The 21,878-nt window shown below is 41.7% G+C and overlaps 1 protein-coding gene across 5 annotated transcripts; it reads left to right on the top strand.

Annotated features, from left to right (window-relative positions):
• The first annotated feature begins 776 nt into the window (after positions 1 to 776).
• arhgap17b (Rho GTPase activating protein 17b) lies at positions 777 to 21,798 on the top strand. Of its 5 annotated transcripts, none has more exons than XM_058653913.1 (21): positions 777 to 1,171; positions 5,524 to 5,563; positions 10,191 to 10,295; positions 11,532 to 11,608; positions 12,336 to 12,447; positions 12,641 to 12,717; positions 12,835 to 12,937; positions 13,255 to 13,323; positions 13,453 to 13,534; positions 13,650 to 13,777; positions 14,292 to 14,403; positions 14,493 to 14,574; positions 14,701 to 14,781; positions 15,286 to 15,399; positions 15,520 to 15,611; positions 15,943 to 16,081; positions 16,885 to 17,190; positions 17,778 to 17,899; positions 17,979 to 18,374; positions 19,686 to 19,726; positions 20,540 to 20,674. In XM_058653913.1, the coding sequence occupies exons 1-20, from the start codon at positions 1,119 to 1,121 to the stop codon at positions 19,691 to 19,693; spliced, it is 2,298 nt and encodes a 765-aa protein (XP_058509896.1). In that variant the 5' UTR covers positions 777 to 1,118; the 3' UTR covers positions 19,694 to 19,726; positions 20,540 to 20,674. The 5 variants fall into 5 exon arrangements, with proteins under 5 accessions (XP_058509896.1, XP_058509897.1, XP_058509898.1 ...); XM_058653914.1 differs by having other exon boundaries at positions 19,686 to 19,732; positions 20,540 to 20,668; XM_058653915.1 differs by having other exon boundaries at positions 19,686 to 19,722; positions 20,540 to 20,639.
• The last annotated feature ends 80 nt before the right edge of the window (positions 21,799 to 21,878 follow it).

Here is a 21,878-nt window from a genome sequence, read left to right on the forward strand (position 1 = left end):
TGTTATGAGCTTCATAAACACTGAACTGTAACAGTGTCACGCTTGGTGTTACAGTAAGATAGATAGATAGATAGATAGATAGATAGATAGATAGATAGATAGATAGATAGATAGATAGATATAGATAGATAGATAGATACTTTATTCATCTCACAGAGAAATTCACATTAAGGCCTGTGATTAGGCATTTCACTGGAATGATAAAGGTGAGAATGAAATGACAGACAAGTGGCAGAGGGAGGTGTACAAGATGGCTGAGTTCCATTTAGCTGCATGCTGACTTACATGAAGTGTGTGATCACAAACACCTGTCCCCTTTTCCGGTACTAAAACCAAGTCCAAGTGTTTGTGGTTCCATTAATAGCCACATGGTGGCAGCATATCATTGTAAAGGGTGACTGCTCGTCATGAGCTGACCTCCAATCAGTCCAGAGACTTAAATTACCTGCAGTGGTTGAAGAGTTTTGGGCATGAATAATTATTTTCTTTTTTTTTTGCTGCTACTGCTGAATAATGTGTACTGTCTCGAAAGAACATGTGATTATTTGTTTGTTTTGAACAGAAGTGTATTTATATTTGTTATTTGTGATATTTCACATACTCAGCCTAATGACAAACTTTCATTTTTGTAGTTATTAATCACACCATAAAACTAATATGAGGGTGACTTTGCCATGACTTAAACAGACCAAGTCTATGTTTTTCTTTTCTTTTTTTTTCTCTTTTTTTTCTGCTCCGGTATCACATGTCACCGTACAGTGGGGAAGTAAAAGCACTTCCTTCTTTCCACCGCTGGCCTCACAGAAGCCAGTCAAGTCTCAAAGAGCGGCTCATATTCGTGGCGATGGGGACCCTGAGGCTCGTCACGGGCTCTTTTATTATTTCTGGCTTTTAAAAACCGTCCGTGTCACCGGGTTCAATCAAACAAGCGGGGGAGACGAAGTGAGGAAAGCGCTCAGTCTCAGTGAGGGAAGAGAGAAGTGGACGGAGCGCAGCACTTTTCTCGCGCTATGGCTGCGACGTAGCGCAACTTTTGGATGACTGGGAGACTGTGCGCGCGTCGGTGAAGCAGCGTTAACTTTTACTGACTTTGGAAGAAACGAGAGGAGATCACAGACATGAAGAAGCAGTTCAACCGCATGAGGCAACTTGCCAACCAGACTGTGGGAAGGTGGGTGTTTGTTTGTTTGTTTGAACATTGTTGGGTCTGTGTCTCACATATGAAGCTGATGATATGCACTATAACGTCAACTGTAGCGTGTGTGTGTGTGTGTGTGTGTGTTTTACTCCTCCATTGTCATCCGCTTTCTTGTTGTGGGCGGTGTCTGTAGGGCTGAGCCATGTTTGTGTAACTTTTTAGGAAAAAGTAAAGATTCGTTTTTGCAATTTGGTGACGTCAAGCAACATTTTCAGTGTCATTACACTCTCTTTAATTAAAATGAAACCTAGTCTTACTAATTGCCTTTTGTAAATCAGTGCTTGTTTTAATGCTGTCATTATATTTAGGGCTGCAAATTAAAAAAAAAAAAAAAAGAAAGTTAAAGCTGCAGAGCTTTATATTTGCAAACCTGAAATGTGTAGACATTTTTGTATTTTAGAACATTTGCCAGTGAATGTCCTGTAGAGGAGGACTCAATTAAACATCAAGCTCTTCAAGATGTCACGTTTTATTTGACCAAAGGTCTGATAGCCAAAGTTTATTTCGCTTTAAAAGCTGTACATTCTCACTTTTGAGAAAAGGGACAAGATCAGTACGTGATTTATTTCCTGGATTATGACTAACTGATTTTCTCTTTCTTTACTTTATTATGTCTCGCTCTCTTTTTTACTTTTTTACTCTCCTTTAAATAATCCCCTTTAGCCTTGATATTCTTTTGTGAGTTTTATATCTGAAGTTTGTCTCTGTAACAATGTGTACTTGTTGTGCTGCTATCTTAACCAGGACTCCCTGGAAGAAGAGGTCTTGTGTCTCAATAGCACCTTCCTGGCTAATAAAGGATAAATAGATAAATCTGTATCTCTGTAGCTCAGTATACTTAGAGGTTGAAATTACAATACAATCTTCTGCCCACAAATCTGTGTAACTCTGTTGACATATGTGTCCAAGCAGATGATCAGTGTATAATGTGGGACTACTATTTTTACATATAAGATAATGTGATCTTACACCGCCTCTTCTCTTCATCTCCATCAGGAGTCTTCACTGAGACGATGTCTCCTGTTATTACTGCCTTAATGGCGTCCTCATAATGTTCCTTTTTTGAAAAGACTTCCTGACCAAAACCCCTTTAGGCACACGCGTGGGATTCCTCACATACATTCCACCTTATGTTGTGTAAGAGCAGTAAAACTCTGCTGAGCAGAACGACGGCTTGCTTACTGAGAGGTGGAAGTGTTTGCAGGCACACACCCTCTCTGGATTACTGCTGGACAGAGTTTAAAAATGCCTGAAATCCTCTGGTGCCATTTGTAGCGCCGCATGACTCGCAGACGTTGGGAGTTAGAGAAGAAAATGGGGAATAATGCAGCGAGAGTTTGCCAAAGACGTCCTCAATTAACCTAGATAACAGTTTCATGACACAGCCGGGAAAATAAGTTGCAGAAGATTTCATTTTCACCGTGTGTAACTGGACCTTTTGCCTGTGTTTGGGGTTTGTTTTCCACTACGTCATGTGTTTTGTGGATTAGTATTAATCCAAATTAATCTTAGATGAATAATATATACTTTACACTGCCATAGAATGAGAATGACTTGTGTCCGGTGAATATTTCTCCCCCATGGCAGTTTGTGATGTGGTTTTCTGCTCAGCACAGATATATCCAGACTTAGGGGGGGGAGTTGTTGAAGTGTGAGGACTGGTGACATCAAAGAGGACTGTTTTTAAAAAAGAGGAATCAGTTTGATTTTATTTAAATTTAACCGTCACATACTGAGCGCTTGGAGACAGCCATTTAATTTCAACAAAGTTGAACAACACTTTGATTTGGGTCAATCACAGTAAAATGATGATTATATGCAGAGTTTTTAGCCTTTAGACATTTGCAGTACAAGTCCATGTACTGGCGTGTTCCTCTCTGGCCTTTTGTGCTGTTTTGTGCCAGGTTTTCTTCCAGGGTTTGAGCTCCAGCATTGTGGAAGTCTATTCTTAGAACAATAGCTGCTGGCCAGGGCCGAGCTGTGTTCCAGTCGAATCAATGCAAATTCAGTATTGATAGGAATCTTAAGATTGCTCATGTAGCTTTTTCCGTCAGAGGCGAGGCTGTGTAATGCGATCATGTGGATGAGAGCGTGGCAGTTCTGGCAGCAGATCGTGTCTAATGCCATCACTGACTGCTTCTCAGACTGCTACTATCAAGCTGGGACTTTTGACTTTGCCAAATAGATAGATCTAAATGCTGTATTTGCCATTTTAGAGCAGTATTCTAGTGCTCAGACCTTTTTGGTGTGACACATAAGGTGCAGCATCACATTTCTAATTGCCTTAATCGGCTTTAAAATGTCTCCTCGATTAGTGTCCGCCCTGGGTTAATGTAAGGCCTTGTATGATCTGGAAAGGCACACAAGGTCACACTGCTGACAGTGCAGATCAAAACAAAAAACCAAACCCTGTGGGTGAAGGCGCTGCCTGTACAGCTCGAGAAACAGGATCGAGTCGAAGCACAGATCTTGATCTGGACGGCTACTAAAAAAGATTTTCTGCTCTATTGAAGGTTTATAGGAGCAAAATAATCTATAAAGGAGGAGGTTTGGAACAACCTTGGGCTGGCAGTCTGAAAAAACTGAGAAATGTGGGGAAGCTGGCCTGGCGCGGCATGACGCTTATGATTAGTGGCCAAGCAGTTCAGACTTAGCATATTCTCAGCATATTTTAGGTGCCTATTTTTTCTCTTTTTTTTTTTTTTGCAAAGTACAAGTTTGCTTGAACAGAGAGACATCCTTTTGTTCGCTCGGTTATAAAAACTTGTGGCATGATGGCTGCTCTGCTGCACGATCAGTGTAATGGTTCAGTTAAAATGTCTACTCCTGGTACAAGCTCGAGGCACAGCCAACACTAAAGGGTATTTCAGGCAGTGAGGTAAGCCTGTGACACGTGAGGATCTTATTTCTGCATCTTTCACCAGTATTAGGTAATAACTCTTTTGTGGGAGAGGGTTAATTGATCCCTGCGAGAGTTTAATCTATAGCGTGGTGTGTCTGCACTGGTAGAGCGAGGGAAGAGGTCCTGAGGGGTTTGTGAGTGGAGATGTAATACGTGTGCATGCTGCTGTATGTGTGGTCTGTGGATTTGCTGAATATTGATAGGTTCTGTGAGCTCGGTTTCAGGGCCCTTAAGCTCAGTAATATTCAAACCAAAAAAAAATGATGTCTTAGAAGTCACATATGAAGGAGAGGATGTTTTTTTCAGACACCGTGGAGGTGATTTTGACGCCACAGTCATGTTCTGCAGACTCTGCTACAAAGTGTGGCGTTTGTGTGTGTGTTTTGGCCTGTTTCAGTCATCAACAAGCCCCTTGGCAACACCCACCCTCCTCCACACAAACATACACACCTTCTGCTGTTGCCATAACAAACCAGGTGCAGATGACACAATAGGAAGTGAGCGTTCAGCACGGTGAAGGAATCTGCCGAGTTCAAGGAGACAAAAAAAAGGCAACAGCCCTTAGCAGTGATGGGCTTTGGGACACATTTGAATTGTAAACTATTGTGACATCATTGTGTTGTGGATTTAAGCATATGTTGTATATGCTCAGTGTGTCATTGCTGCAGGGACACAGTGCAGACAGGTAGGGCTGGATAGACTTCTTTGCTTCAGTGTGAAGGTCTCCCTCGGCTGTTCTTCTATTTATCCAGGAAACATTTGTTTCTCCGATATAGATGTTCTTATGAACTGTATTCTTACTCACCAAATAAAGATGATTTGGTTCTTGTAGCCTTAGCATAAGGCTGTAGAAGCTTTGCTTTATGGAGGAAATCATTTTGGTCTGCCGTGTTTCTGCAGCAGACCGAATGGCCCAACCAGCCAGAACATCCATTTTGCACTTTGAAGCAGAAGCTCTACCTTCATAAAAAAAGAGAAAAAGAAAGTGAAAAGTGGTGAGCAGTGGTGTTCTACTTAAATGATCCATCCATTCATCCATCATCTTTACCACTCTTCCTTCTAGGATTGCTGGGGAGATGTAGAAGACTTCAGTCCATTACAGGGCTGACTCCGAGATACACAACAGCTATCCATACTTACTGTACATTCACACTTACATGGGCAATTAACCCCCCACCAATCTCCATGTCTTTGGATTAAGAGGGAAAGCCAAAAAAGAAAAGCATGCAGATGCAGGGGAACATGCAAACACTAGACAGTACAGTTACTTACATGTTCGTGGATTGCATAATATTGCTGAGATTTTTATGGTGACGTGTCTTAATCTTTTCGTACGTAAAAAAAAAAAAAAAAGGTCTGTTAGTCTTTGTATTTTTATTCTTCTATTTGCTAAACCTCATCTTTGATGTGTTTCTCTCAACAGGGCCGAGAAAACTGAGGTGCTGAGTGATGACCTCCTGCAGGTACATACAATATTCTCCATTATAACTGTGCAAGTCGACCTGTTGGTGTTTTTGTCTCATTCTTGGATTTGTCTCTGTATTGGTGCTATCTAAGAATGTACATTTATATCAAACCATTAAAATGCACTGGACCGGGAGCTGACTGCATTGTTTCTACAGTTTTGCCCCGAATCACTGACACTGAGTGTTTACAAGTCAGTTTGACTTTATGATTTATTATCTGTGGGTGTTGTGTTCACCGTCTAACCCAGTCTGTCTCAGAGGACTGTGTCTCGGCGCAAGAACAATACCCTTTTAGAACTTGTTTTCTAAAATGCAGAAGTTATAGTGCTGCTGGCGTTCCCAGTTCTCCTCTGTTAAAGCCATCATGGCGAAGCGAGTCACTCTGCCGTCATGGAGCACAAGTATTGGTAGTGGAGCATTACTACATTACAGGGGAGTCGTTCATTCAGTCATTCCTCGCCAGCTCAGAGATTTGGCAGTGGAGGAAAAGTCCCTCATGGTTTTCCACTCAAGGCAAACCCTGGCAATGTTCTGTTGTTTGCAATTACACTGACGATGGACATAGTATGGGGTGTGTTGGGGGATGGGAGTTTGCAGTTTGAAGTGAAACAGATCACTGGTAGGAAAGGGTGATTAAGTTCAAGACTAAGTGAGTGAGAAAGAGCATGTTTACAGGAGAAAGAAGCTTTTGTTGGGTGGAGGTGAGAGAGTGAAGGGAAAGGCTTTCCAGGACTTTCTTTTCGTCATGTCAGTTTTATGGCGAGCAGTAATGAACTATGAACCCCATGTGGTTAACACACAGTGACACACAGCCCTCGACGAGCAATCCAAATTGTATTTCTTATTATATTTGTACAAGGGAGTTTTGTGGTAATCAAACGCTCTCGCTATATGTATGTTTGCTTCGTAAGCGGAAAGAGTTCAAATGACCTATATACATTTATAGTATATCAGTGTCCTGATAACACGGAGTGCTAACTGACCCAACCCTTCACGAGAATGCTTTCAGCTTTCACTCATCTTTGGTCCTTGTCCTGAACGACAGGAGCTTTGTGCTGCGTTAGACATTCCTTTAGCTCCGGCTCTCAGAGAGGAATGTGATTGTCGGGTGATCGGCAAAAGGGGACGTGGCTTGGATTTCTTTTGGCACAACAGCTCGAGCTCCAATCTGCCAGTGAGAAAACATGTTTTTTAAGAAATAACAGAGGAATGTGATGTTGTCATTCAAGATTATTACAGTATTCCAGATATGCTCCCAGATTAGTCATCTTGATAAAAAAAACTCTTCTTCCCAGAGTTTACTCATCTACCGGTGAATCATCAGCACTCTAATTTTAATCACAGTTGCTGGAAAACATGTGCAGAGAGAAAGAATAATGTTCACTTTCACCCTTCCAAAAACACTCACTCACACCCCCTTCTCCAACATGAAATTTGACTCTCCCATGTTGTCAAAGTAGCCCCCCCCAATTTTTCCATATTCCTTTTCTTCAGCTGAGGCATTTATCTTGTTTGGACACGTTCCTGCTGCAGTGGGAAAAGTGAGGAGGCTGTCAGACTGGATGGTAATGCTGCCTCGTATTATCAGGGACATCTCAGTATTTCCACGGATACAAGGATACACACTGGGCTGTTATTGTTGTGCTCGAGTACATGCCCTATGTGTGAAGACTGCTGTGGTCCGTTAAAGGAAGATTTTGGCCAATTTGTTTTGCCGTCTTTTTCTCAGAGCTACACGAGATGATTAATCCCTTTGAGACCGTCAGCTGGTTGTGTTCGTTTAATGACTATAACTGAGGGAGACCACTACCTGTTTTGAAACAATAACCCTGTGATGTGTTCAGCCGAGCAGAGAAGGAAAGGAAATATCTGGCACCACCCGTGTGTTGTCTGTTATTGTTTGTTATTTGTCACTAATGGATCACTGAAGCTGTCCAGACGAGACAAGAGAACAACTTCTTATGATCCCACACTGCTTCCAGTTATCAAAGGTCTTAGGTCTTTTGTTGTTGTTTGGTTGAGAGACCCCTAGTGGCAGAAATCATACACTGTGCATTTTAAAGTTGGCCTTTGTACAAAGCCAACTGTGCTAAGTTCTGTCAAGTAAAACTTGGGCGGGTATTGCGTCATATACTAATAAGCATATTTCCCAAAATGTCAAAGTATCAATTTTAGAAAAGAAAAATGACTTTCCTGCCTCCATGTATGTGAGCGCAGTGGTATGTTTTCACAGTGAACATGGCCTGTGGAAGTGACATGGTGGAGCCCCATGTGAAATCCCTTCATATCCCTGCCGGCAGCAGCCGTACAGTCCACACACCCATCAGTTTACCAGCTATTCAGTCAGCAAAAGCAGCTCAACGCCAGAAAAACATATCTGCGCCCGCCTGTTTCCTCTGTGACTCACTGAACGTTCCACATTTTCTGCTGTGGAAGGTCATAGGTCGTCAGCTCATGCTCTTCAATGCTTTCATTGCGGTCTGAAAAAAAAAACAAGATGGCAGTGACTGTCTTGTAAACCTTTGGATATAGAATATAACTGGACATACAGCAGGAGAGGATTGTCTCGAACACATACACTAGTAACAGTGTGTTTGTGTGCCTTCAGTTTTTCAGCCAGTTTCTGTTTGTGTTTCCTTAACTGAGTTCCTCCCCGAGGCCAGAACTCTTTGCACGTGTTATTATGCTATTATTATTATTATGAGTTTTAAATAATTACATCTAAAAAGCGGCGAACAAGCCGCAATAGTGAAAGATAACTTTGGGACGTCACACATTTAAATTGTGCGAAGCAGACATGATAGTCATTTCAGTGAGATGTGCTGTGTGTTGGCAAGAATCTGGTGATATGATCCTGATACAAGGATGAAGATACAGCACATTACGGTATATTGTGATACCATAAGCAGGGCAATATTTGACAATTTTCATAGTAAAAATACCAATGTTATATGCATAAATAATATACAGTTTCTCAAACTCAAATTGAGCCACTGAGCATTGAGTCTGGTCACAAGGGGCCTGGTGAAGTGAAAAAAGTCCCAACTGTTGTTATGAAAATGATATCACCATAATCTGATATTGGAATAACAATATTTTTGATGATTATGTTTTAATATGGGATGATATATAACTCAAAGTAAAAATGTATTGATGTAAAATGAATCTTTGCATTAAAAAAACATACAGAAATAACTCATTATATATTGATATGAAGTTGTGGGCCATAGGGAAAAATAAATAAATGCAGCACAAAACCACTGTCAAGGATATTTTCAAATCTATCCTGTCTGTCTGTCCCACCATGAAATACTGCAGTATTTTTAGTGTCTTAATATTTTTTACACTCCTATCAGTGAGCGCCCCAAAGGTATTTTTGTGTGGCCTTTTGCATGGACACAGACAATGTGATCACCCAGTGAGTCCTCGCCGCCCACACTGCAGTCATCGGTTCTCATTCTTGCCTTTTTTGGCTCAGAGGTTTCAAAGTCTGGATCCAATCGAGTCGTCACCAGATAGAGCTCGACTTCCATGCATTAATCAGAGCCGGGGATCAGCTGAATGGTGAGCGAATCAATTGGATCCAGGCAAAGAAGCCAAGTCCAGCTGTGGTCTGGCATGGAAGCGGTGGCTGCAGGAAAGAGGGAGAGGAAGAAAAGTACAGTCGTGTGTGAGCAGGAGCTTTATACGTCGTAAGGAGAAGAGCAAATTAGTGAGGAAGGGGGGAAAAGTTAAGGAATAAATGTAGGAGCAAGATGGGAGATCAGATGACAGATGAGAGGCCTTCAGATGTTGTAATGTGTTTACAGTGAAACGGGAAGAGGAAGTGAATACTTGAGATGAGAGGCTGTTCGTTGGACTCACTTATGCTACTACAACAGGAGGAGTCATTATGTCACATTTATTTCATTTATAAAATGAACAAATTCCTCTAAAAACGTTAATTGTTGTTTGCTGTTTGTTTTTAATATCCCAACATATTGACCATAAATTGTGACTTTTAATACCTCAAACTTTTAGAAGATTTAAAAAAAGAAAAAACGACCTAATGTTGAGTCAGTGACAGTTCAGCTACATATGGAAATCTACTGTCGGAGATTTTTTTTCAGGTGTCAGTTAACCATGCAACAGGGAACAGGAACTGATATGCAAACTCTCGCTAGTGGGGCATTTGATACTCAAATGGAACAGTCCATCAGTCTGTTATTTACTTGCCATGACTCATTGTACAATGTCATTGTGTCAGTGCTACCGGTTGTAACCCTGGAAAATATTGAAAAAAAAAACTTTTGAACATTAATATTCATATACTGTACTTTCACAGAAGAACTCATAAATCAATACTCAAAATAAACAAAAGTTCAATAGACAGAGATACAGTATGTCCTGTTAGTATAGTGTAGTAATACAATTTGGTCACATGACAGCTATTGGGGAAAACAAAGGTATTTTTGGAGCGGGATGGAAAGTTTCGAGACAATGCGAATGTGTCATATCTGTGTTTTTATTTGTAGCCCTTACTTGATTTGCTTCTGTTCAGCAGGGAAACGGGAATGTGTCCTGACAAGACGATCACTGACGTTTCATGTACCCTGCTTCACCTTATGTGGTTTGATTTCCACAGATCGAGAGGCGGATGGAGTTGGTGCGTTTGGTGTTGCACAACACGCACAAGAGGCTGGTGTCCTGTCTGCAGGGTCAACTCGGCACTGACACGGAAAAGAGACACGTGAGAAGTGGATTTTTTTTGTTTTCTGCTGTTGGAAACATACTTTACAACAAACTGGCAAATCAGACCATTAACTGTTAAGATCACAGAGTGAAGCTTATTAAATTCATTCATCTATGAGGCTCACAGAGGGATGCTGGTGTGGCATGTACACAGCACAGAGACTGACACACTGTGACACCAATGTCAGGTTCACAAGGACCTGCTATCATCTGCTATGAGCATGTTGCATCTCTTCTTGCATAACACACAGATATGAGCAGGAGAAAAATATTCAGTCCTGGTCACAAGCCAGCGTCTTCTCACACACACATGCAGAGACTCACACACTGTTAGACAGACCTGTTTTTTTTATGTTTATGTATTTGTCAGATTCTGTGATCATTGGCATTTGAATTGGTATGATGAGACTGGAAGTTGGTCTTATATTTTAGCAAACTGCAAATAGTTTAAACGTCTTTAATAAACCTTTTCACAGCAGATGTTTGTCGATTACATTAATTATGGTTCCACTCCAGTGTTTTGAGAGGGACAGGGCTGTGTTATTGTTCAAGTGTAACAGTAGATAACACTAAATACTTTATATTCTAAGTTTTTTAAGTTCAGGTTAAGTTTTTTTTTTTTTTTTTCAAATTTCTCTGATTTCTCAGCTTCTTAAATGTGAATATTCTCTGGTTTATTTGCTCCATAATAACAAAGAAATCAGTAAAACTGAATCATTTTGGTTTGTGGACCAAACAAGACAACAATTGCTCGATTAAACGAGAAAATAATCGACAGATTAGTTGCAGCCCCGTACTGCACATCTGAAGGATTCATCGTTTATTGTGAATTTGTCACTTTAATTTCTTGTATAAATATAGTATAGATATTAGAATAGTAGTCAAAGATAGTATAGATATATAGAAACTAGGCTGAATGTCCCCATGTCCCTTGAGTTCATGGCCCTCAAAGTCTCTTAAAATGCCCCTGGAAGTGAGCAGTTGCTACAAATTCTGTGTGGTGCATTTCAGTGAGTTATTGTTGGGTAATTCTCGTTGTATTGAGGTTTCTCCGATCAAATAAACATCATTAAAAAGAACGACAATAATAATAATAATAAAGGACTTTTTTCGCCACACTTTTGCCAACAGCAAATCAGAAAAGCAAACATGGCGTAACAAATGGCCAGTGTGTTTGTTTTCTCTGTAATATTTCCCACGTGTATTTAAGTAACGTGATTTTTTTCTTTTGCAGAAAAAGCTGCCCCTCACGACTTTGTCCCAGACCATGGAGGAAGGAGGTGGTCAACTGGGAGACGAGAGTCTGATTGGGTGAGAGCGGAAATTTAACTTTTAACAATTTATTGTGTGCGAGTGCTGTTCCGGCAGCTTTTAAACCGCACAGACCACAAGTTAAGTACCCTGGATAGTACAGTAGCTCAGAACAGACAAACTCCATACTCGGAAGGGTCTTTTATTTTTATTACCTGAAGTCCACTGTAAATTGTTCTACATTCTGGGGAAGGGAAGGGGTTTTAAGAGGCTTTTGTGCCCATGTGGTTTTATTTACAAATGTTTCCTTTGAGTTATTTTGGTTGTATGTATGTCATTCTCATTGTTTAGTGCTTTGGCCTATATCTGCCTTTGTGCAGCGTTTTAATGTCACTGTTTTCTACTCGTTCCTATGTGCCATTATCTGTGTTTATGTGCTTGGATACAGTGTTTCTATAGCAATTGCATTACTTCTTTACTCATGTGTGTTTCATGTGGGCACACACACACACTTCCCATATGTGGTTATATGCTTTGCTATATACTCACTCTTTTGTCTCGGGTCAGTCATTCTTTATGCTCATGAGCAATAAAGAGAAGAAAGGGGGATTAAAATACGTATACAAAATACAGTAAATCTTGCATTACATTATTTAGGTCTCAGATATTCACAAATGAGCTCTGTAACGTGATTTGTAAATGAATGAATCATCTAGATGCTACAAAATCTTTACATGTTCTCCAAAATAGTGATAGCTGTCATGTTTGTGTACATTCCTGTCAACAGCAAGATGATGGGTGTGTGTGGGGAGGCAGAGAGCAGGTTGGCCTTTGAGCTGATGCAGCATGAAGTGCAGCTCGAGAGAGACGTCCTGGAACCTCTTAACCAGCTGGCAGAGGTACAGACACTTCTCCCACATCTTATTTCACACGTCATAAGTCATGAATACATCGGTCATGTTATAGCCATTATAACCATGATTTATAGGACAAACTCATTTCTGTTGAGCGAGGCCTTTGTCATTTTTTTTACTATTTTTGCATAAAATGTACTGTGAAAAATGTTCAGAGTTCTTAATGTTTTTGCTACAGGTGGAGATTCCCAATATACTCAAACAGAGGAAGCAACTCGCCAAGCTGGTTCTAGACTTTGACTCCGCCAAGACGAGGTAGACATTCTGCTTTTGGTGTCACTTTGTGTTGTTTTGCGTTTTAATATTTAAAGTGATGCGAGTCCCTTGGTAGTGTGCGTGTTTAAATACCTTTAATAACACCTTGGCCTGCAGGTGGTACCAGGCAGCGAAGTCCAACAACCCAGCCATGGCAGCTAAGGCGGATTCTCTCAAGGACGAGATGGACGAGGCTCTGAATAAAGTAGAAATATGCAAGGTAGATATTGTGTCATTACTACACAGTTCATTTCTCTCCTCAAAGTATTTGTTAATATAGTGATGGTGTGAGAGTAGGTTTAGATTTGATGCTGTATTTGCAGTGTTTAATGGAGACATATGTTTGAACTGAATTAAACGGCACATTCCAGCCAGGTCCTCCTCATCAGGTTATGATGTGGTGTAATTAAGTAGCTGAACAAAGGAGGTCTTGTATGCTGCAGGAGCACTTTGTGAGGCGCATGTCATTAAAGGTCATTGCTTTGTCCTCTGAAGTTCAAGTGTCTTAATGAAGGTTTATGTTCTTTTCCTTCACAGGACCAGCTCTCCGCAGATATGTACAACTTTGCTTCCAAAGAGGGAGAGTACGCACGGCATTATGTCCTTGTGAGTGCACCCGGAACTAAAATGGGCATTTATATGAATAAATATGTTCCTCTATCACCGCATAACTAATCGCGCTACTACTGTGTTCCGTAACTGTGACCCTGTGTTATGTTTGTCTTTATGCACCAGTTATTAGAGGCCCAGGCTGAATACCACAGGAGTTCTCTGGCAGCTCTGGAGGCCATGATACCAGGAATCCAAATGCAGCAAGGTGAACAGCCAAATCATATAGGAATCTAAACAAAAGCTCTGTTTTAAAGACTACACGTGAGGAAAGTCGGACACGTTAAAACACCGTCAAACACACTGATGTATTTCTCACCCAGACTCGTGGATGGAGAAGCCGGCGTTCGGCACAGCTCTGGACGAGCACCTGAAGAGGAGCTCCCGTGACATCGCTCTGCCTATCGAGGCCTGTGTCATGATGCTGCTGGAAACTGGCATGAAAGAGGAGGTACACGCAAAAATCATGCTGATAGAAACTTTGCCAAAGTAGGGAAAAGTTGAGGTGAATTGATCAGAAATTTGAAGGTAGACTTTTACTGTTAAAGCTGCTCCACTGTGTCAGAACTTCTCTCTAGAAATGATGACACATGCATGTGGTTCTGTTAGACTTTGTATGGCAGGGACAAGCTTGTGTGTGTGTTCTTGTATTTGTGCCTTTGTGAAGACCAAAAAAATGCTGCACAAACGTGTGTGTGTGTGTGTGTGCGAGCGCGCCATGGCATCTGCTACCCATTAGCATGTTCACTCGCAAACGCTTTAGAAGTAACCCTATCACTAGATACTAGGTAGATGAACGAGGTAGAAGGAAGATAATTCTTGTAATATATCTGTCTGGTACTCCGAGCCAAATGTCTCTTGTTAGAAAGTATTCCACTTCAGACTTTGGCTTATTTTTAGGATGGAAGCACCTGTAAAAGTTTAAAAGGCACAATTCAGTAGTTTTGTCTTTGTTGTCCTTGCAGGGACTCTTCAGAATAGCTGCCGGAGCCTCAAAGCTGAAGAAGCTCAAAGCCGCGCTCGACTGTTCCACCTCACAGCTTGAAGAATTTTACTCTGACCCTCATGCCGTCGCTGGTACCCTTGCTACAAATGCACAAAAAAAAAAAAACGTGACACAATCCGGTCTCAACTGTTTCTCTCATAGCTGTTCTCTTAACACACAGGAGCGCTGAAGTCCTACCTCAGGGAACTTCCTGAACCTCTTATGACGTTTGGCCTGTACGACGAGTGGCATAATGCTTCCAAGTAAGAGGACAAACACACAAACTCCAACACAGCCCTGTTAATATCAAATAAAACACCAGTAAACGCTCGCAGGCTGTTTTAAATGTTCGGGTAGTTACACAGTAGAATGTGTGTGTCTGGTTTCAGTGTGTCGGACCCTGACAAAAGGCTTCAGGCCCTGTGGGTGGCATGTGACCACTTGCCAAAAACCAACAAAGCCAACCTCAGGTAAGAGCGTCTGGAGTTCTGTTCTGTTCCAATGAAGCTACAGTCTCTTTAAAACTGTAAAACATTTTGTAGACATTCTATAAACTTAATTGTTATTGTAGGAAATGAATAAATGATGTCAAGGTGTACGTGGGTTTTCTCCGGGCTCTCAAGTTTCCTCCCATAGTCCAAAAACATGCAGATTTGGAGATTAGGTCAATTGGTCACTCTAAATTGACAGTAGGTGCGAGTGTGCGAGTGGGGGGGGTTGTTTGTCTCTATGTGTGGCCCTGTGATGGACTGGTGACCTGTCCAGAGTGTACCTACGCCTCTCGCCCTGTGTCAGCTGGGATGGGCACCAGGATAAAGCAGTAGAAGATGAATGAATGAATGAAGATGTTCAACATACAGTAGAGACAGCTTATCCTGAAAGAAAGTGTGTTTTAGAAGGACACACGTGATCATACAATAAATACAACTACCGCCTTGGAGATTTCACACCAGTGACCAGTGTCTCTCTTGCAGGTATCTGGTTAAGTTTCTTGCTAAACTGGCTCAGGACAGTGACATTAATAAAATGACTCCCAGCAACATCGCCATTGTCCTTGGACCCAACCTGCTCTGGGCGAAGGCAGAGGGGTAAAAAAGAAGCTTGTGCACTTTTCACCTGACAATAATTCTCTTGAGTACAACATGAAGCTAATGTTGATGAGATCTGACGAGGCCCTGTCTTTCTCGTCTGTCTGTGGTTGTATTCAGGACACTGGCAGAGATGGCAGCTGCTACATCGGTCCATGTCGTAGCCATCATTGAACCAATTATCCAGCATGCTGATTGGTTCTTCCCTGAAGGTAAAACGTCTGTCTATTGTATCATTTTATTTAACTGTACAATATATTACCGACCACCTGTAATGTTCTTTGCACTTCGTTTGGCGTTGAAACTCTTTCTGTTGACCTCAGCAGGAATGTCCACAATGTTTTTTTTATGGTTTTACTTAATTACATTTTTGCATATTAAGCTTCCACTTCAAAATGAATGCTCTGGCTGGTTAGTCCGTTCAATCGTCTCATCGTTCTTAGACTTTTAAATGCAGAAATGTCTGTAAATACAGCTATAGGGCAGCGTGTAACTGAAGGAAATGTTTCACATCCACATCCTATTTGCTTCTTCCTCTTTCAGAGGTGGATTTCAACGTATCAGGCATGTTCGCCATGCCCACCCACCCAGCCACCCCAGATCCTGAATCCGGCCTGGATAGGAAGCGCCCTGGGAGCCTAGTGGGGCAGGACGGGGACAGTCACACGCCCCGTAAAGACAGGTACCTGTCTCGCCCCAACCTCAGCCTCAGCCTGCCCCTCACCCTCCCGTCCCGCCCCAAGCCACTGAGCAGGCAGGAGTCGCGGGGCCCAGCCGTGTCCGCTCTCTATGTAGTGGCCGACGAGTCCATCACAGTCACTGAGACACCCACTGAAGATCTGCCCAGTCCAGACTTCAAAGCTGTGCCTTAGTAAAATGTAGCTCCCATTAATCCAGTTCCTGAAAAGTGAAAGAAGGGAATGATGTTTACTGTGATTTTCTTTTCCCACCACATTCTGTTGATGTTCATGTGATTTTTAGCACCAGCGAATCCGTTTTTTTTTCCTTGAGGTTGGTGAAGAACATAAAGATAAACGCTCTCTTGCATATTGCAGTTCATTACTGTTTGATGCCACTTTGTCTAGAATTATATTTCTCTAGTGCTTCTCTTGTGTACTCTTGTGTTATCTCTCTTATTTCCAATTAAAGCTTAGGTCTCAATGTAGGTTGCTGGTTCTTCTGTTTTGTGTGAGCTTCCTGTGTGGCACTTTGTTTGTATGGTGCAGCATCTGTCTCGTCTGTCCCAGCAGCAATGTCACACTTCAAAGCTGTTCTATTTAAAAAAGGTCACTGTCATATGGTTTCATTTCTTTTTTGGGGGTTCTTCTTTCTGGTTTCATTGAACTCAGGAAGTTGTGTCTCTTTCTGTCTCTGGCACCATCTCTTTCGGTCTGTCTCTGCTCTCACTTTAATTCTCCCTGTTACTCTGTCTGATGGTGTCTGGTTTGTCCTCCTGAACTCTCTCCCCTCTCCCCCCCTCCATAGCACTGTTAACAAACAGCCGGATCCCACTCCACGTAGACCCAACGCTTTAAATAGAAAGCAGCCACAACTAACCTCACCCACCTTCCAACCCCCAATGCCCCCTCTGGAAGCCGGGGGTCCTACTCAGCCCGAGCTCCAGCCCCAGGCTCCGTCCCTGGCTGTAGAGGCTGAGCAGCCTGGCCTGAGTGGAGCTGGTAGTGCTGCTGCTGCTGCTGCTGCTGCTGCTGGCGGTGTTGGTGGTGGTGGGGTCCAGGTAGCCACAGTGCAACCTCAGATTGTAACCCAGCTCAGCACAGAGGAGAGCAGGTAAGGGGCGCGCTGAGGTAGCAGCTATACTCCACCGCCTGCTCGCAGCCAATCAGCCAATCTGGAGCTCTACCACCCTTTTATGTTTGTCATGTCTCTGATTAGGCTTTGACTTCACCGTTCCCATACAAGAAATCCTGAAAGAGAATAATCCTGTGAATAACACTGTCCACAAACTGTGAATGGAATGCAATGAAAATCACCCAATGCTTTGTCTACAGAACGTTTGTCCCCCCCTCCCCCCACCCGTGCCATTTGTGATCATTTACCAAACAATTTTTTTTTTTTTTTAAATGTACTTGCCTTGATGTCTAAATCAGCATGCTGCGTACAGCCATTCATTCTTCTCTCTTCCAATCAAATTTATTTTCTGATCTTGCATCATTTCTTTCTACACTTGTCTGTTTTTGACTTATTCTTCATGCGACAACCTTCAACTAATGTAATTCTCCTTAATGTGGAAATTGTGTGTAGTTTGTTTTTCTATCACGCATGAGTTCTTACACTGATGTATCACTCACGTGTCGAATGAAAAGTATAGATGGCATGTTGATGGATTAACATTTCGACTTATTGTATTTCCGCAGCCCGGCCCGTGAACACATGTCCACCCCTCCTCCCCAGAGGAATGGTTCGGTCCATCTTGCTGTCGGACCCCCTCAGTCACAGGGTGGGTCCAGGGGGCCTAGTCCACACATGGTCCGCAGGGGTAAGAGAATGTGCAAACTCATATCACCAATATTATTTATTAATAAAAACATGTAATAATTGTTGTTTTTCCTCTAAAGGAACCAAAAAACAGGCACCAGCTCCGCCAAAACAGGCCAGCCCATTCTCCTCCCAGCACAGTAACACCCATTATCCACCCATAATGCCACGACGCCACTCCGGCAAAGACAGCCCAATCCACGCCCCGAGCCACCCACCTCCACAGCCTCCACAGCCCCATCAGGCCCAGGGGGAGTCGGAGCCCTCACCCCCCAGCACTCCCACCCCTCCTGGCACTCCACCTCATGATGGACCCCACTCTGGTCTGCCGACTTCCTACCACTCTGGGTCCCTCCCTCGCCCCTCTAGGCCAGCGCCAAAGCCACGACCCCGACCCAACATGCCGCCGCCCCCTCAACCTGCAGCCAATGACAGTGGAAATGGCCTCTTTAACTCAGCGTCCAAGATTATAACAGGTAAGACATTTGTCCTTTTGTGCTGAGTTATAAAGCAATTACACAGTTATATGTAAATCAGGGCCGTAACGATTAATAGACTACTAATTGATTTCTAAATGAATGAGGATCCTTAAATGTGAATATTCTCTGGTTTCTTTACTCCATTTAACAAATAATTCATTACATTTGAATAATTGTGTTATTTTTTACATGTATATCATCATTTTGAGCTGTAGGAAACACCATTTCTAACAATTATCAAGAAAATAATCCAGAGCTTAATTGTAAGTTGCAGCGGTAATGTAAAAAGCTGTGAAAGCCAAATTGTAGTTGACATCCAATTACTCAGTGGAGTAATGTAATAACTGTAATTATGTATGTGTGTTCTTGGTGTTTTTGTGCACAACATTTTTCCAGTGGAAACTCATCTGGCTCCTAGTCTGTCAGTGGTGAAAGAAGCACTGAGATACTTTAGAAATACCACAAATGAAATGATTTCCACTTCCATGTCATGCATAAACATCATAAATCATACAAAATTGCTAATTGACGCTAATTGAAAGAGGTTTGATGTTACAATTACATTTCTTTATTATTTTATTAATGTTTAAAAGCCACACATAATCAAGTGAAAGTAGCAACACGACAGAGTCGGTGTGCAGATGACTCCCTTACAAACATAACGCAGCATTTAAGAGTTTACATAAGTAAAATATAACAATAAAATAGTAAATACGTTAGTATCAATATCTACTCTTAAAGTACCACAACTAAGTCATTACTTTGTCAGCATAGATTACTTAAGAATAAGTTTTTTTTTTATGTTACTGTTATTGATGCATTAATGCATAATATTATTAATATTAATATTACTTTGTATACTGCTGGAAAACATGTGACTTGTGTAATAATAACATTGTAATAGTGTTTGTTGACTATACTGACATTCTGAACTCTGTGGACCTCGGCACCAAAGTGTGTACTTGTTTGTGCAATAACAATAGTATTGTATGTCGTGAACAGCCACTGAAGGTATAAAAAGGACGGGATTTCATCGATGTGGACCACAGTGTGTTTAATATACACCATGAGCTTCAGTGAAGTTGAACAGCATCGAAACGTTTCTCTGTGCAGAAGTTTGAGTTGAAATCACTTGCCGCTCGTCTGCTGACACTGTAATCACTATTGTCTGGTTTCAGCATCCCCTCATGGCACATGTGTATGTGCTGTAACCCCTCTGGCTTTGGTTTCACTTTCTCTTAATTACCTCACACACTAAATGTACCTGTGGTGATCTGAAGCATGACAGGATATGTGTAAATATTGCAGATGTCTGAGCTGGCAGCCTGAGATGAGCTTTGCAAAGGCAGGTAATGGTAAGGGTGCGACTGGCTGATGCACTGGCTTCTCTGCCCACTGCATGTTTTTGTGTCTTTGTGGGGAAAGGAAAGAAAAAAAAAAAAAAAAAAAAGCACTTTGCTGCCATCAGTGTGTCGTTTGTTTGTTTTTTGCAACACTCCTACTGCATACATTGTCACGTGTATTCGTTTGCACTTGTTTCGCTTTTTAACACCACTGTCCGGCATCACTAACATGCTTAACAGTTTTCCGTAATATGCCCGTAGACATACTAAGCAGATTTTAAACGAACCATGTGCTGTTATTCTGGATGTGCACTGGAATAGTCTGGAAGCAATGATTATAGATTAAAGATTAACACACCAAGGATACAGTCTCTCACAACTCCCTTCACCACTGAAAATCCTATTTAACCGATATCAAATATGAAATAGCGACTGTATTTAAAAACGAGAGCATCCTTTGTGTCTTATGGAGTGTGTTAAAGTGGCATGTAGTGTGTGCACTCTGCTGTGAGAAACGGTGCGTGTGTCAGTGTGTGGTTATGGATAAGATTGGTTTGTTGCCTTGAACTTAAAGGTCCAGTGTGTAAGAATGAGTGACATCTAGTGGTGAGGCTGCAGGTTGTAACAAAGGGGGGGGGGGGGTACTTATTTTGCTCATCCTGCACTATACCAAGCATGTCAAGGGAACTGGTTTGTTCATTTTGGGTAGTACCTTCAATTTCTCCTAGTTCTAAATGTTACACACTGGACATTTAAGTTTAGAACACATCTAAATGGGTCTGTTCACTGATTTGCTTTCCTATTAAATGTCCTGTACAGACGGAGGCCTCGTCCTGAAGGGGCTTGGACGAGCCCTCATCCCTGCGGTTATTGTGGATCAACAAGACGAGAGCTCTGCTGGTCAAGAGCCCAACTCCGACCCGGCGTCACCGACGAATCCTTACGCCGATTCAGAGAGCACCGTGCTCTGAAAGTAAGAGGGATCGCCATCACCCTCCTGATTTGAATGTTTAGTATCAGTTCGCTCCACATGCTCCTGCTTTCTAAGTAAATATGTCAAGCAGAAACATTGTCTTTTTACAGTGTTGGCTTAAACCCCAAAACCCCTTTTGATTACTTTTGTATATGAGATTTCACAGTGAACAGCTTTTTTTTTTCTCTGGACTGCATACTGCTGGGTATTAAGAGATTGGACTATAGAGCCTTGCAAGCCTCAGTGGGACACAAACATATAACCTCAAAAATATTCTATAGCAGCTGAACGCAAGAGTGCCGGTGAAGCTTTCTTCTGTACCCTAATATCTTGATATTGATTTTCTTTTCTTTCTTTCTTTCTTTCTTTTTTTTTTAAAGTTAAAGATTCAGTGCTGACAGATCTGTGGTTCTGGTTTTGGCACCAGGTCTGACCTCATTGATCGTTCATTTATTCAGCAGCACAGTTGTATACAGTATGTGGAGCTTTTGTGAATGATCTATTTATCTTTTGAAAAGATCCACATTCAGACACATTTCTGGCTAAATGTGATGTTCAGCTGAGAGGGGTTTTTGAGTACCTGTCACACATTTCAACACCAGAACATAAAAGACCAAAGACATGGCCAGGAGCCAAATGTGCTGCTTGATTTGTATTAAGGTTGTTAATGACCAAATGTTTTGTGCAATATAAAAAAATGCAGTCAAGTCTTCCAATAGTGTCCCTGTCCTATAGGACACGTCAGGCTCTTTACTCTGCTTTACTGTATTTCATTAAATAAATCTAGTGATCCTGTGGGGTATTGTTAAATTGAGTTTTCCATCAGATCCTTTTAAGTCCAGCTGACTTGATTTAAGTTCAAAATAGTGCAAAGATTAGGTTTTTATTGTAAAAAGGGATTGAACTGATTTTTATATATCATATCTTGTAAATGATTACTCCCACTTGAGCTCAAAGCTTTGGCCAAATGCTGCTCAACAACGGAAATCTCCTTTTGTGTATAATTTTTACTCCAGCTGACAATCTTTACCTGGTTGTGGTATTTTTAAGCTCTTTGATTATGTTGCATCGTTACTCTTAATAATAAAATACTTCCAAATTTGTACGGTGTTGTTAATATCTTTTCACTCTTCACTCTCGTCAACATTTAATATCTAATGAATCCACCATGATTAAAGCAAGTAA

This window comes from Solea solea, chromosome 16 (assembly GCF_958295425.1).
Source record: "Solea solea chromosome 16, fSolSol10.1, whole genome shotgun sequence".
Taxonomy (NCBI): Eukaryota; Metazoa; Chordata; class Actinopteri; order Pleuronectiformes; family Soleidae; genus Solea; species Solea solea.

What these genes read in the sequence shown, in the direction of transcription:
- arhgap17b (XM_058653912.1), top strand. Translation starts at nt 1,119, where the DNA reads ATGAAGAAGCAGTTCAACCGCATGAGGCAACTTGCCAACCAGACTGTG. An exon ending in TTTGACTCCGCCAAGACGAG is followed by an intron (nt 12,718 to 12,834) that starts GTAGACATTCTG and finishes CTTGGCCTGCAG; the next exon opens with GTGGTACCAGGCAGCGAAGT. An exon ending in TCCACACATGGTCCGCAGGG is followed by an intron (nt 17,900 to 17,978) that starts GTAAGAGAATGT and finishes TTTCCTCTAAAG; the next exon opens with GAACCAAAAAACAGGCACCA.